This window comes from Sphaeramia orbicularis, chromosome 9 (genome assembly GCF_902148855.1).
Source record: "Sphaeramia orbicularis chromosome 9, fSphaOr1.1, whole genome shotgun sequence".
In the NCBI taxonomy this organism is placed as follows: Eukaryota; Metazoa; Chordata; class Actinopteri; order Kurtiformes; family Apogonidae; genus Sphaeramia; species Sphaeramia orbicularis.
This window is the reverse complement of record NC_043965.1, coordinates 18731279-18746497: the sequence shown is the minus strand read 5'-3', so window position 1 is coordinate 18746497 and position 15219 is coordinate 18731279. Positions and strand designations below refer to the sequence as shown.

The following is a 15219-nucleotide window of genomic DNA, read 5'->3' as shown; positions in this document are numbered from 1 at the left end:
CAATATTATCTTCTGTATTTTGTATTTTATCAGTATAAATCATGTATTTTCCTGTATTTAATTTACTGATCAAGAAGATGTTAATTAAAGGTCAGATTAAAGTTGAGAATTATTATATCAAAAACAGAGAAAACTGCAGAAAAAGGGACTTTTTCAGTAAAATATATCATTACCTGAACATAAACCCAGTGTGTCCATCCACTGTCATTGATCCAACTCCATGGGTTTTACTGGTGAATCAATGTTGTAGAAGATAACAGTATTTCCACGGTAACTACGGAGCCTCTGAAAGTCCAAATGGGTCATATCTGATGACCATGAAAAGATGAATAACTGTATTTTACACCAATTATTTACATGTATTGATAGGATTAGTGGATCAACAGGGATTAAACATTTTAAATCAGCAGATGCTTTTGGCTGGTGATGGATGTTTGGGTCTTTATGGGTTAAACTGCTGTGTTAGTAGGATGCCTGTCTATATTTACAGTGTCATATTTTACTGAAGTAACCAAAACCAAACCAAAATATTACAAGAGGACCATCTTCTAAAATGTACTACAGGGTTTAGATTCTTGGCTGAGTTTGTGTTCATTTATTAAGTGATCAAATTTAGGTGAGGTTTAACTTTATAGAAGGCCCATGTTAAGTTTTTGGTGGTTTTGCACTCTGTGTCAACATGTAATAAAATAGTTGTGACTGCAGTACTTTTTGGCCAAGAATGTTGGGATATCAGAGTATGGAATCAGACAACTTTATAACTTTGACAGGAAATAATAGCTGACTGTGATGGATTATATACTTCAAGCATGTTTCAACTCTCTCCAAATCAATTCTCACAGGAAACCAACAGCTGCCTCGAAGGTTGAAAATCTATTAAAAAACTTCAGGTTCACTTCGTCAAATAGTCTGCAGTAATCTTAAGTATGTGCAGTTTGTATTTAATGGTCTACAACGAACAGGACAATACAACCAGTGTGGTCTGGGGAGACCCTCCTGCCCCTGCTTTCAGTCCTCCTTTTTCACTGTCAAATTATAAAGATGTGATTTAAGGACAATGAGGAAGTGATATGTTGTAATGTGAGTTCAGGTGCAGTGCTGAAGAGGGGATAGGGTGCATGTGGGTGCGTGTTTGTCTGAGCATGTTGGGGTAAAGGAGGGGGGTTGGGGGGGGTCCTCTTGCACATGTGTGTGTGTTTGGAAAGCTGGTGTTGACACAGACACAGCCGCTCCATTGTCCTCCTCCAGTGCTCGTCAGGATGTTTGAGGGACGCCTCATCGCTTGGCTCCTTCTAATCTCTGCTGGAACCGAAACCCTGTGGCTGGAAGGCCTTGGCCCTCAAAGGCGCTGTCAGCACAGGGGACAGGAGCAGCATAAGACTAGAAGCACAGGATCGGGAAGGTTACTGTCAAAAATTACAGAGCAGTCAATTATAGATTACTCATGAGCTGTTTTAAAATTGCAGGCAGTAAAATAACCCAAGGGATTATACTAAATCCGCCAAGTAATCCTCTGTTTTAACTGCCTCCGATTCAGTTTCTGTAAAGTTTGAATTTTAATATAAAGATATAATTAAATGAACACGTTACTGAACTTTTTAGAGGCAGTGTTGAACATAATGACATCCATCACTTCCTTTACACTTACACGCTTCCTCTTTTCAGACTTTAAGATAATATTGGGATTATTGTAGGTTTAAAAAAAATTACAGGTACCACTTTTTAATCCTCTGAGAAGGTTATGAGATCACTCCTGTCTGTGTGTTGGCAAAATGGCCTCCATAGAAAGCACAGATTCCCTCTCAATAGGTTTTTCTTTTTTAACACTGGGAATCAGCAAATCTAAAACCGTTTTTAGTGCCACCAACCAGTGGCACCAATTGTCAGAAAGGAAGAAAACATATGCCATAATTTGTGGTTTTATTATATCGCTGAATTAGAGTGGACCGCTGGCCGTGGTGGAAGTCTATGCTCTCCAAGTGCCCTTATGGATAATAATCAGTATTATTGTAGCCTTGTGTTATGGCACTCTGTTCTTTTCAGAAACCCTGGAAATTCAATCCAGATCAATTAGCCAGAGCAGTGCAATGGTAATGCTACCAGAGAACTAAAATGAAAAGCATTTAGCAGCGGAGCTTGTGGTTTTGGCCTGAAATGCTGGAAATCTACACAGTAACAGTCATTATTTGGTATTTGCTAAAGCAAGTGAACTTGAGTCTAAGAAGGGCACATGCTGCATCTCAGTGACCTTTAGTTGACTTCTTCCTTTCTTTTTTCATGACTAAAAGTGTTTAGAGTTTCAGCAGAGGTGTGGAAAGAAACCAAAGCTGTCAATCATGAAATGGTACTGAGATTGCTGCCATGGCCTTGATGGAAACGGATCCTCTCCGACTGAGAAAGATGCACTGTTTTTGTAATTTCAACTGCTTCAAAGATTAATTATTCAATTTAAGCATCATGGCTGATAATGTACAGTAGACTGGGTTTTATCCTTGAGGAAATGGAGGTAGCCCCCAGGAAAGCGATATAAGTGGATTCATTTCAAGATGCCTGTTCCTCCAAAGACTTTATTAGATTTAGTTAATGAGAGAGCAAGGCAGCCTGCCTGGCTGAGCGCAGGTTGGGGAGCTGGAACGTAATTAAGCTGTGAGTCTGACAATGCCACTGTTACACACTTTGATTAAAAACACGTTCAACAGCTAATCTCCAACAAATTAAAGCAGTTACATCGTTTGGCACGGTCACCTTTGGTTCTCTCCTCCAATGAGGTAGAACCCCTTTCTTTCTGCCTCTTCCGCTCACACCACTTCCACACCTTCTACCCCCTGTTGCCCCCTCCCTCTCCCTGTCTGCACCCTAATTCTCCATGGTAAGTAGGTGTAGCTACATGGTCAACCAGCCGGTCCGTCTGTCTGATACATCGTTAACCCTTGTGGGTTTTATGTCTTCCATATGCCCTGTTGGGGCCTATATGGCTGGACTGTGTAATACAGGAGAAGCCTGTATATTTCCAGGCCAGCACACATAAGTCTTCTTGTCTGAGCTATAATGAGTGTTAGTATAGATTTCCTGTGGCTCAAACACTAGGCTTAATTGACCTGAACAGCTCTGAGTGACTTGGCACCTCCCGTCTCAACCTTCCCCTCCTCCTCTACCCCGCCTCAAGACCTTTCTGTGGGACAAAGAGGCTTTTGTCCCCGGGCCTGCGCCGCAGCGCTCTAAACCTTTGTTGACTGTTTCTGTCTGACAGAGCAAATAGCTCTGGCCTCCTTTTGTTTATTGTCATTTTTTGAAGTTTGAACAAAGTTTATACAAAGCCCCATTTTCTGACGTTGTTTGCTGCCTCCAGGGGCAAAACATAGGGAAGAAAAGAAATGGGTTTATTGTTTGTTGAATTTCTGACTGTCTGCTGCTGTCTGACCTCTTATCTTCTCATCTCTCCCCTTCTCTTTCCTTTCTTTCTCAATGTTTCTGTCCCTCTCTGTCTCTCTCTTGCTCTCCCTTGATCACTTCTAGGGATCACATATACACGGTGGACACAGACACTGCCAACAGCGAAGAGATCTTTTTCAGTAAGGTGAGTGAGACGTCTGCCTCTCGGAGGACGTGTTGTTCTCAGCGTGCTGTGATTGACAACATAACCCTAATAACTTGGCTCTGAGTGTGTATGTGTGCACGTGGGTGTATTTATATACGTGTGTGCGCATACATGTGTCTGTCAGCAGTCTTACTCACCTGTTCACACTCACTGAGTCTGGTGTGAGCCTGCCATGTTCACCATGGTGACCCTATAAGCAGATTATCCAATCAGTCAGCTCGCGAATCACCTACGTCATCGTTCCCCATTAGTAGGACAGCGGAAGGTCTGATGAGTGTGTAACGGAAGCTGAGAGGACAGTACAGGAAGCTGTGGGAGGGATGTGGGAGGATGAGGGGAAAAACAAGATGAGCAAGAGAGAAAGAGAAGGAAAGGACAAAAAAGAGCAATAGGAAGATGAGATAACTGATAAGTGATACGCATAAAAAGCACAAATGTGATTCACAAAAATAAAACTCAGCTTAAAAAGTGAAACACACAAGGCATAGGAACAATATTACAGTTGCCGCCCTTGAGCTTGAGAGCTATCTGGAGGTCTTGTGCTTGTGTTTATATGCTGCCTGAACTTACCCACTCACTAACAACCAGTGTGGGTGTTGAAGACTTAAGAGAAAAATTGAATTTAATCTGTGAATGTTTAATCACCCTAAATATGATTGTTATTGTAGTGTTACGGTAAGAAGATAAACTGATCTGACCATATCTTAATATATCAAGCATATTGTTTATATTTGTAAAACTTTGTAAAGCTGCGTACCTGATCTGGTCTTGATTGAAGTGGTCTTGAGTAAAACACTAATTCATGCAAAAACCCAACAAAAAGCTTGGCATTATAAAGATGAGACATGCATTCTATAGTTAAATGCCGCTGTTTGGAAGGATTGATCAGATGCAAAAAGGACACCTCTCCAGCTCCATATTTACATCAGCTCTCAGCTGTAATAACCCACTCTTGATTCTATTCCAACCACTCCTCGCTGGCATCACTTGCCCTTAACATAATGCATGCAAACCAAATTCAGACAAGGCCATTCTTATGTATACGACAACCCACCATCCCTCTGCCTCATCCACTTCATTGTCAAAGCCCGGCGAGTGGGTCTTAATGAGAGCAGGCTGCAGATGAAAGGCTGGTGGGAGACGTGTGGATTGATTGATGACTGAGAGTCTTTAATCAGTGGCTGAGCTCCAAACATGTTGTACAACAGCGGCAAGTATGTGGCGGCCTAAAGCAGCGGCTCAGTGTTGACCCTCAGGCCACACAGGGCAGGGCTGAGGAGGGGTGAGTGGATTTGTGTACGCAGTTGGCTGGACATCAGATATAACTTAGCATTGACTGATAACTGTGTGTGACACTGCAAAAGGGTGTATAGCCTGTGTGTGTGCAGCTGACTGACAGGTTAGCACTGACCCACAGGCCAAGGCAGTGTATGCGGGTGTAGGGGTTTGTGTGCAAGGATGACCGGACTATCAATCCACAGAAATGAGCTCTTAGCTCCGAGGTAAAATCTGTCCTTGGTTTGACTCTGTTCTGATCCAGGGTCAGTATCGTATTTCCTCCTCTGTGGCACAGAATTGGAAGTTCAAGGAGGTAAACTGATCTCCTATCGACGCTTAGAATAAAGTTCACCTCAGAGCAGGTGCCTCATGAGGGAAATCAGTGGTGGAGAATCTAAAATGATGATTATTGATCAGGGTATAGATTGGTTATCGAGCTCCTACAGCGTCAGTTTTCTCTGTCTGCTCTGCCGCCAGAATGTTTTACTAGTTTGCTCATTTTCTGCCTCCCCTCTGTCTGTATCCTTGCCTCATTTTGTGTCTCATTTTGTCTCTTTTCTCCAGAAACTGACGTGGAAGTCCAGGCAGGCAGATGTGGACACTTGCAGAATGAAGGGGAAGCATAAGGTAGAGAAAACAATCACAAACGAATGCTGAAACCGAGAAAGTTGTTGAAGTCCTGTGCATATGCAACAGTTTAATTCACAGAGAAAAATCTTTTACAATACACTTGTGAATCGAACAATATGCAATGCAAATGAGCTGCAACAGATGTAATTCTTCACTGTTTCCTTTCTTACTTCTCTCTGTCTCTGTCCCACATGCACATACACATGATTGTTTCTCTGTCCTTGTGAGAGCAAGTCATTGACACTGATTAACCCTTTAAATGTCTTCCCTACAACCCTTTATCCCTAATTTCCCCTTGTGGGACTAATAAAGGAATATCTTATCTCATCTCATCTCACCTCATCTCATCCACAACTATCACAACTCTAACCCTAAACCAAGTCAAGATCAAAACATTACTAAAACATTCTCACATTGTCAAAATGTGCTCCCAAGAGATGCTAAATACTGAAATTTAACTTAGAATCACACAAGAACTGCAATAACACACCTGCAGTTGATATAACTTTCTGCAATGACAATTTATAGAGCACATTAATGTGAATCTTTATATGAAATGGTAGTGTAATTAAATTTTCTCAGACTTTTCTATATGGCATTACAAAATCTTTATTATGATTCTTTTATTGTACTAGACAGCTACTGAATGACACACTAAAGCCTGCTATAAATACGTTTTTATGTACCATGAGGAAACACTGCATTACATGACTATACGCTTGATGTCTGTTCCGCATGCATTTCATTTGTCAGGAGAGTCCTCCACACTCAAAGAGAATGAAAAGAAACAGGCTCTCATTTCATAAATCGTATGTGTTTTTTAGTGTAAATGCATCTATTATGAATGTCACCACGGACCATCTTTCTTCTTCTTTGTTTCCTGTTCTGTGCTGCCTGAAGGATGAGTGCCACAATTTCATCAAAGTCCTCCTGCAGCAAATGATGACACTTTATTTGTGTGTGGAACAAATGCTTTCAACCCCTCCTGCAGAACGTATAAGGTACGGGTGCAAACACATACTCACATATAAGAATACTGTGATTTGATTGGTGCTCTTTACCCTTGCTTTGACCTCCAGGCTGTCATGCGTAGTGTGCATATATAGTCTCTCAGTGCTTTTATTCCCTGTCTCCTCCTTACTCTTTGCCTGTCAGTTACCGTCATGCACATACTCACACAATCATGGGTATTTCACATGCAACCCAGACCATATGGGAGTTGGAGGGGTAAGCTATGAAGCGATGGACATAGATGGATGACTTTCACAACTCAGCAGGCGCTCCTCCTATGTCTTTATCTCCAGGTGTACTTTGACACGCTCGATTTAGAAGCAAGGAAACCTAACTACCTACCTTCTTCACTCACACACTGATGCAGACCTGACATATGATTCAGCCTTCCTTGTAAATAGAAGCCTGTCTAACCATGTCCATGAGGGCTTGTCTGGAATAGTTTTAAGGTTCTTTGAGGAAAAGCAAAACCATCCAGTGAAGATGCAGTTTAGTGACCTTAGGTCAAGCAAGACTACATGTCGATGTCAATATAAAAGAAAGATCTAGATGGGAAAAGAAATGGCATACAGGGAAGCAGATGGACAAATATGAAAAGAAAACATAAACTCAAAAAGCACACCGAGTTAAAGCATACAAGCAGGCAGCGAGGCAAACATATGAAACAGACTGGCTGTATTTCTTTCATGTTTTTCTAACTTCTTAGCACATACCTGAAAGGCAGAACTGTAGGATTTCGGGTTTACTGTAGAATAACTTTGCGCTGCCATCCAGGGTATTTACTGTGCAAATGTCCAACAGGAGAGAATGAAAGCCAGAAACAATTAGACATACGGGCAGGCAGAAAGACTCAGAGGAGATTCTGTCCTGGAGGATGTTATTGTTCGGTTTGTTAGGATGTGAAGCGATGGTCACAGCACACGAAGATGTTATCTAGGTGGCCTGTGGGGAAAAACTCTTCTGCTTTGGTTCACTAGATCTGTTTACCAGAAAAACAAGACATCTCCGCTCCGTTGGCTTTATGGTTCAGCATGCTAAGCACACACAGAGTGGATGTCTTTCAATTCACTGACTCCTCCTGGAGCAAAAGTGGAATTTATGTCTCTGCATTTATCAGGCGTGGTTAGCTTTATAGCTCCTCTGGTTATGATTTCAAGGTTTGTGTTTGCAGTGATAATGCCACTACTCTAGTAAGAGGTAGAGAGGGAAATAAAGCTTGATAAAAGGCTCATTTTTACAAACATTATCATGTTCAATTCATAAAGCTCACATGAATTACTCTCAGTGTTGAAAAGGTATTGAGATCCTTTACAGACTAATATAAGATGGAAAATATTCCACCACATGCAAATGCTCTGCTTTCAGAACCTTAGTTACGTATAAATATCTATTATTGACAGCACAGCCTTAAAGTATAAAAAGTGAAAGTAGTCATTGTGCAGTAAAATGGACCCTGTTGGTGATTTACTATTGTATATGATACATTAGATTGTTATGGCTCCTGTATTAATGTGTCTGCTATACACTTTTAGTATTTTAATCTACAGAGTTCATCAAATATTTGTAACATCACTGTCATGTGAGAAACATTTCAAAAAACATAAGCTTAAAAAAGAGGCCTGTTTTTAGATTAGTGAAAATGGATTTCCAGTGAATTCAAGGTTTGTAAAGAGTTTATTCGGCTTTAGAGGATGAGAATTTCGTCAGCCCGTGAAGGACTAATTCATTCTTCAGAGTATCACAAAAATTTAAATCATCCCATTAAAACCAGTGGACAGGGAGGGGATGAAAAACACCTGTGAAAGAAAATAAAACTATCAGATACAGTACAATAGTTGCATGTGAGATGTAGTGGAATAGATGTATGAAATTGCATAAAATGGATATACTCTTGAAACCTACTTAGTATGTACTTGGTCACATTCTACCACTGATTATGTCCTTGGATGTCTCAACTGCATTCATTAAAATCCACCAGTGCTGAGAGAGACTTTTGAAATTTTGTGAAAAAGAAATTATAATTATATTTTAATGAAGTATGTAAATGTTTTAAATATATTCAGAAGAGGAACCAAAGCTTCCACTGATTTAACTATAAATGATTAAAAGTCACTATCTGAGGAACCACTGAAACAATGTCATTGTCAACAAAGTTAATTTTTAATGATAAAACTTTAAAAATTGCTGAAATTACCAGTGATCTCTGGCGCAGAACCATGTAAACACCCAGACTATGTATTCAGACATACAAACAGGGACAACTGTGCAAACTCACAAACATACAAGTCACACATTTTACAAAATCATCACACACACTGTACTGCTGGCAGGCTGGTAGACTCTCTGGGCAGATACCAGGCCTTTGATGGCCTGCTGGGCTCATCCACTCTGCTTCGGCAAAAGTGTGTGTATGACTGTGTGTGTGTCTTGTGGTGTGAGTGTGTGTTTGTGGTTAAATCCACCTTGGCCACAGTTTGCCTCTCCATCTCCCCAGTGTGACAGTGCTGAAAAGAGCTTCTGTTTCGGGGCCAGCCTCATCCCACATTAATCAACAACACTGCGAGGGCGAGTGGGAGAGATGGAGGGGGAGCAGAGGTGGAGGGGTGGGTGGGTGGGCAGAGGAGAGCTCCCAAACCTGCACCACCCTACACTCTGTCCTTTCTGTACACCTTTCCAGCCGACTTACCTCTTTTTTCCCTTTTTTTTCTCCATTCATTAGCTTCTCTTCTGTGTCCTCCCTTCACATTGTGTTGCTGGTGTCAACACTTTGGTGCTCAAACACACACCCATTGTGTCACACAAACATGCATGCATTCTGAAAAAACACAGACAGACACCTTGGCAGCCATGGCACAGTCCTCTCCCTGAACACAACACAGCACAGCACCCAACTCCCTCTCCCCTTCTATTCATCCTCCCTCCCCCCGCTCTCCTGCGCTCCTGCCAGCCTTAATTCCTCTCCCCCTCCATAGCTCTCCCACCACCACTCCGCCATCTTTCCCTCTGTTGCTTTCTCCCTCTGTCACTCCCTTGCTGTGTTGTAATAATAAACACCCCATCCAGCTGGGCTGATATATGACTGGAGTCAGCTTCAACGCCTGTTGCCGGGCGAGGCGGGGGGAATCAGTGGGGAGTCTGGGGGCGGAGCTTGGAGACAGTGAGTCCCAGGTGATACATGCTTGATTCATATACTGAGGTGTACTTGGACGTTTCATCTGTCTTGTGTGTGTACATTCGTAATGATCACACAGAGACATACAGTATGGAAATTGGCTGTGCTATCAAATACCTCCATACTTATATTTCAGTCATTTATCTTATTTATGCAGCTTTTCCAAAAGCAGTTTGACTGACATGACGCTCTTTGTGGAGAAAGACAATAGCACACATTGTCAAGGGACTGTAATTAACAAAGATTGTACATCAGAAAAATATAATTAAGAAATGATTGTCATATTTCTGCAATGTTTTATGATTTTTTTTAACAATCTGTCATTGTAAAAGTTGAAAGTTTCGATAAATGAGGGTTTTGCTGTGTGTATTGCAGTTCTGAATTCTCTCAACAGCTGCACACACTGTAGTTTCCTGCTCCAGGGTAAGAGGATGGTCAGGGAAAGGGTTCATTCTCCTCAGGGCTCAGAAACAGGTTGCACAGAAATGGGCCATGACTATTAATCTCCCAGGGAGATGTGTCCTTGTTAGGTTTTCATAACTGCCTCATGGCCCAGGTGTGAACTTGTGCACTTGACCTTCATAGAGCAGAAGGTTTTGCAGGTGTAACTACCGAGTAGAGACTTAACTTTCTTACAGAGTGTAGGACACCAATATCTCTATATATTTTAGCCTGACTTTTTCCTAAGGGGTTGTTTGAGTGGCTGCCCTTTCTGACACTAATATGATAATATAATAAGTCAGTGATGTTTTAAAGATATGGTTTTAAAAAGTGTTTATTAAGTAGGGTTTTGGCACAGTTCACCCAAAGTTTGTCATCAGGACCATTTCACAAATCCCAATGCAATGACAAATAAATCTTTTAAAAGAGTCCTCATAAAAATAACAGAGACCAAGAAGCAGGACGGGTCCCTCACCCATCTACTGAAGCTGATGCTGAACCAATTATAACACTCCTGATGGGCATGTTTTGAATCTACATTATGTTTGTCTAATTAATTAGCATATAGCCTATGGAAAACACAATTGAGCTGTTGTTATAGTAATTAATTCATCGAGATACACTGCACTCCGAGCCAAGGTTACTGTGCATTTGTCTGCCAAGCTACAGTAAATCCCTAAAGAACAGCGAGTTGTTAATGAACGTGACAGTGCTACTGTTTCGCTCACATTACTTTGAATTGTGTTTCTACAAAGGAGGAGCAATCCTTTCCTTTTGTGTCTAGCAGAGATGACAGCATAATAAGGTTTTCTGGTAAACAAGGTAAAAAAAAAAGAAAACATCCATCAGGCTGTTTATACATCTGATTTCTTTATGGAAATGTCTGAAAATGTCATGGCTCAGTATAGCAGTTTTATGGATTGCTATTGCCCCTTTTTCAAATATTGGATATTGCTTTGGACAAGGCTAACAGCTTGAATGTGAGCACTTGGCTGTTGTTTTTCCACACATGCCAACTTGACAGGAGAGCGGAGCTGTGCGTATATCTGTGGCTTGGCTGGGAGTGTCTTCCTCCATTCAAACGGCAGGAATAGATCAGTGACAGCCGACCAAGCCCAGCAGACAGAGGTCACTGCCTCGGTGAAATCAGCTGAGGAGATGGAAGGGTGGGGTAGCTGCTGTGGCGTGGGAGATATGCGAGTGTGTGTTTGTGATGTGTCAGAGCGGGGGGGGAGTGTTTGTGTTACTGTGTGCTGCTTGTTAGTTAGCTGACACAGAAGCTGCTGACGTTTCAAGCTTAACGGAGTAGCCCCATCGCTCTGTAGAACCAGACGCTCTGATTCAGTGGACGCACCTGACCTTCAGCTATTCAAGTCCCTTATGATTAACTCAGCCTAATCTATAATTACAGTCTCCCCTGTCTAATAACAATATATAACTTTAAAACAATCCTGCCCCATATTTTATCCTATAATTTCTGTTGAAACACAAGGAATGAGAAATCGAGAAATGTGCTGCTGCTGGTGGTGGTGGTGGTTCTGTGTTTGTTGTAAAAGGTCACTTGTAATTTTCTCTGCCAAATCAGCCTCAACAATTTCTCTGGCAGGCTTTTCCAGCATTGCGCTGGAGTGTGTGTGACCTTTTAGTGGGCAGATGATAACCGTTTCCGCCGAGACAGGAATAGAAAACAAAATGACCTGTTTAGAGACCAGAAAGGGTGGCGTAAGCACTTGCAGCCTTGGCAAGCTATGTTTCTCTTTGTCGAGAGAAAGTGAGAAAGGAGAGTATACGAGATGAGAGAGAGATAGAGACAGAGATAGAGAAGAAAAATGACTATGTATTCTGAACTCAGAAAGCAGTGTTTCAGTAATCTTCCCTGACCTCAGCCCTGGCCGAGTGCAGTATGGATTTTCTCCTCTCTTGTGTGTGTTTTTGTGTATTCTGGGCTTTAGCCAGGGTAAGAGAGTGTCCTAAGGCGTGCTGGGGTAGACAAGCCTACCCATGGAGGGATGCTAGTGACCTTTCACCCACATCTGATCCTCTGCCATGTCACTGCCAATCGCACAGAAACCAAACAAGAAAATTTGGTCTATATTCCAGTTTGCAGAAATCATCACACCAAGCCCTAAACTAGACTAGAAGTACTTTATAAATAACAGGTAAGGGGTTGAAATAGTGTATTAAGCTTTGTCGAGCTGGGTCTGTGAAGGCAAAATGAGCTGAAATGTGTATTTCAAAGTGGAAAGGCCACTACTTCTCTTAGTTGTTAGAGTAAAATTTTGGTCTTTCCTGAAGTACTTCAATTCACTGAACAAGTCCTGGAATAGAACAAAGCACAGCAGAGACAGAACAATAAGCATCATCATCGTATTATCCACTATTTGAAAATTACTGTGATTTAGTAAACATTTCTCCTGTTCTCTACTCTGCACTGTTGGTTCACAATGAAATCACAGACCTTAGAGTTTAAGGCAGGGTGAACTGACAGCAGTAAATAGGCCTGACATCTCTCTTGAGGGTGTTAACACTTGTACTTAACACCATACAGTTGAAGGATAAAGAATGGCAGGGGTAGCGAGCCAGATCCACACGTACTGTGAACATTTCGCTGTGGAAAATGTCTGTTTTTTTTATCTTTCTCCATGACAGTTTCCCAGATACTCCCAGATGGGCTGCTTTGACAGCTCTCAGTAGGACACTGGAGTGGCATCCACAGGGTATTAGTGTAGGTCAGAGTCAGATGGACGCCCTCCTGGACTGTGTATCTCTGCCTTTTTGGACTTTAGTCTGACAAAACCATACTTTTTCCCTTCAGCACAATTTATTTTGACACAACAGTTTCATGTTTTGACTCATTAGAGTTTGTTTCTTTTGTTCCATATCTACCATATTCTGTCCCAACAGGAAGCAGCCTTTTTGTCTTAGATGTTATTTTGTTTAAGAACACTGCATTGTCTTGATTTTTTGGTAATGTTTAATCTTATTTGTGACCATAGATGGATACCCTTGAGGCTCTGGGAGAGGAGATAAGTGGGATGGCGCGCTGCCCGTATGATGCAAAGCACGCCAATGTTGCCCTCTTTGCAGGTAAGATTAACGTAAATGTGAAGTAGCAGTTTATATACACGTATATGGTAATCTTGTATTTTGGCACACTTTTTAAGTTTAAGCCCTGTCAGGAGATAAACACTTACGTTCCTGTGTTGGGATGTATGATACCATTACAAGTCATTGACTGCCATGAGGCAAAACATTAATCCTAATTTTCTCCTATCTGCAGTTATTACAAACTGGAATATGTTTGAGCTAGATGGGAAAGTTGAGTCTATTTGAGCGATGGGGATTAGTTTGCGGTTGTATTTAATATTGTTCTTAATACCCTGCGGTTTATTCTAATGGCAGTACTCCGACAACATGTCAGGAATGAAAGCCAAATCTGTGTTCCATGCACTGGAGCTCTTCGAACTCCGGGCCACATTTGCTCTGCATCAGAAATTTGCTGCTTATTAGAGTCCTTTGGAAACACATCAATAGTAAACTGTGGAAACGGAGGGAAAAAAGCAGAATCGTCTTTCTCCCTCCTGTATTATTGTGCTTCTCTCTTGTCCTCTTTGTCTCATGTAGCTGTCTTTCAAAATTCTTATGATTAAAAATAATGTCAGAAGCAGATTAAATGAGTCAGTGTTCCGTTGGCGGGGTGCGATTCCTCTGATGCAACTGGCCAAGTGGCTGTTAAAGACATTCAGTCCCCACTCATATTCACTGTGAACCGATTATGGCGGTATTGATGAGCTGTCCCTGCCTGTTTAAAGCTGAGGAGGGGAGTAAACGCCTAGCCCGACTGGTTAATGTGCAGCAGAGCTGCTTGGATGGAGCTGGAAGCACTGAGTAATCAGGAGGGTTCCTCTTGCTGCTATCCTTTCAATTATGTCGTTTGAGTTTCACTGTGGTTATAGCCAATGGCAGGCTGAGGTCATGCTGGTGGTGGATTGTATTGTGTTCAGTGTGTGAAGCACTATGTGTATGTGCATGCACGTATACATGAAACTATGGGAGCTCTAAGACTATCTGCGACTGTGTGCACAGCCTCAGCGTTGTTTGCACTTTTGAAGTGTGCTTGCACCAGTGAGTAATTACACATGTGTCAAATGTTCGAGTATGTGTACAGGCTGTTTGTTGTCCATCAGAGTCTCTTCGGTTTGTGTGATTCATTCATTTTCAGGTCTAAGCTATTTGAAGCATTGTTTGTGTATTCAGCCGCCAAAGAGGAGAAACCTCCAAGTGGCTTTGTGTTCAATCCCTGACTTAAATTCACTCTACTCTACTTTTACCCTTTCTTTGTGGCCCTTTCTGTCTTTCTTTCTCTCTGCCATTCTTCTCGCCTCTCTTTTCACCTCTCCATCTCCATCTTTCCTCCTTTTTGGCTCTTTCCTTCACTGGTGTCTCCCTCTCCAGATGGCAAGCTGTACTCGGCCACCGTAACAGACTTTCTAGCGATCGATGCGGTCCTTCTATCGTAGCCTAGGAGACAGCCCGACTCTGCGCACTGTCAAACACGACTCCAAATGGCTGAAAGGTGAGTGCAGAACACACAAAGTCCCTGTGGTTAGAAGGCACCAAGCCCCTGACAAGTTGGAAAACAACTGGAGTTTGGACACGCATTCTTAACCGAGTGTTTGTATTTTTATGATTTATGATTCATGATTTGTGTGTTTGTGTGTTTTCACTCGTGTGTTGTCCCTGTGCTTCTTTGACTTTGAAGAGTAAGGGTACTTATGCTAATGCTGTCCGCTCTGTTTGATGAAGTCACTTTGCCAAACTGTCCTGGTAGAGCTGATGTAACCAGGAAATTGCTTTGACCTGGGGAGAACAAGCACAAGTCCAGCCTGTCAAAACCAATAGAGAGATCCCTCTTCCTTGCATGCAAATTGTTTCGGTGATATGATGGATGAGTAGATTGAGGCACTCAAGTGCTCACAGTCAGTGCTTTTCTGCATATATGACTAGATATTCTGGATGTTTACTGTGAACTATGGTGTCAGAAACTGTTTTGTCATGGCAAAACATCACTTGGCTTTTATTTTATTCT

General features: G+C 41.9%; 1 protein-coding gene across 1 annotated transcript in view; it reads left to right on the top strand.

Annotated features, from left to right (window-relative positions):
- The window catches only part of sema6a (sema domain, transmembrane domain (TM), and cytoplasmic domain, (semaphorin) 6A), a 112339-nt gene that overhangs the window by 54235 nt on the left and 42885 nt on the right, over positions 1-15219 (top strand). Inside the window, 7 exon segments of the mRNA XM_030142590.1 lie at positions 3517-3577; positions 5441-5503; positions 6407-6440; positions 6443-6507; positions 13127-13217; positions 14586-14641; positions 14643-14706. Coding sequence (XP_029998450.1) covers positions 3517-3577; positions 5441-5503; positions 6407-6440; positions 6443-6507; positions 13127-13217; positions 14586-14641; positions 14643-14706 — 434 coding nt within the window.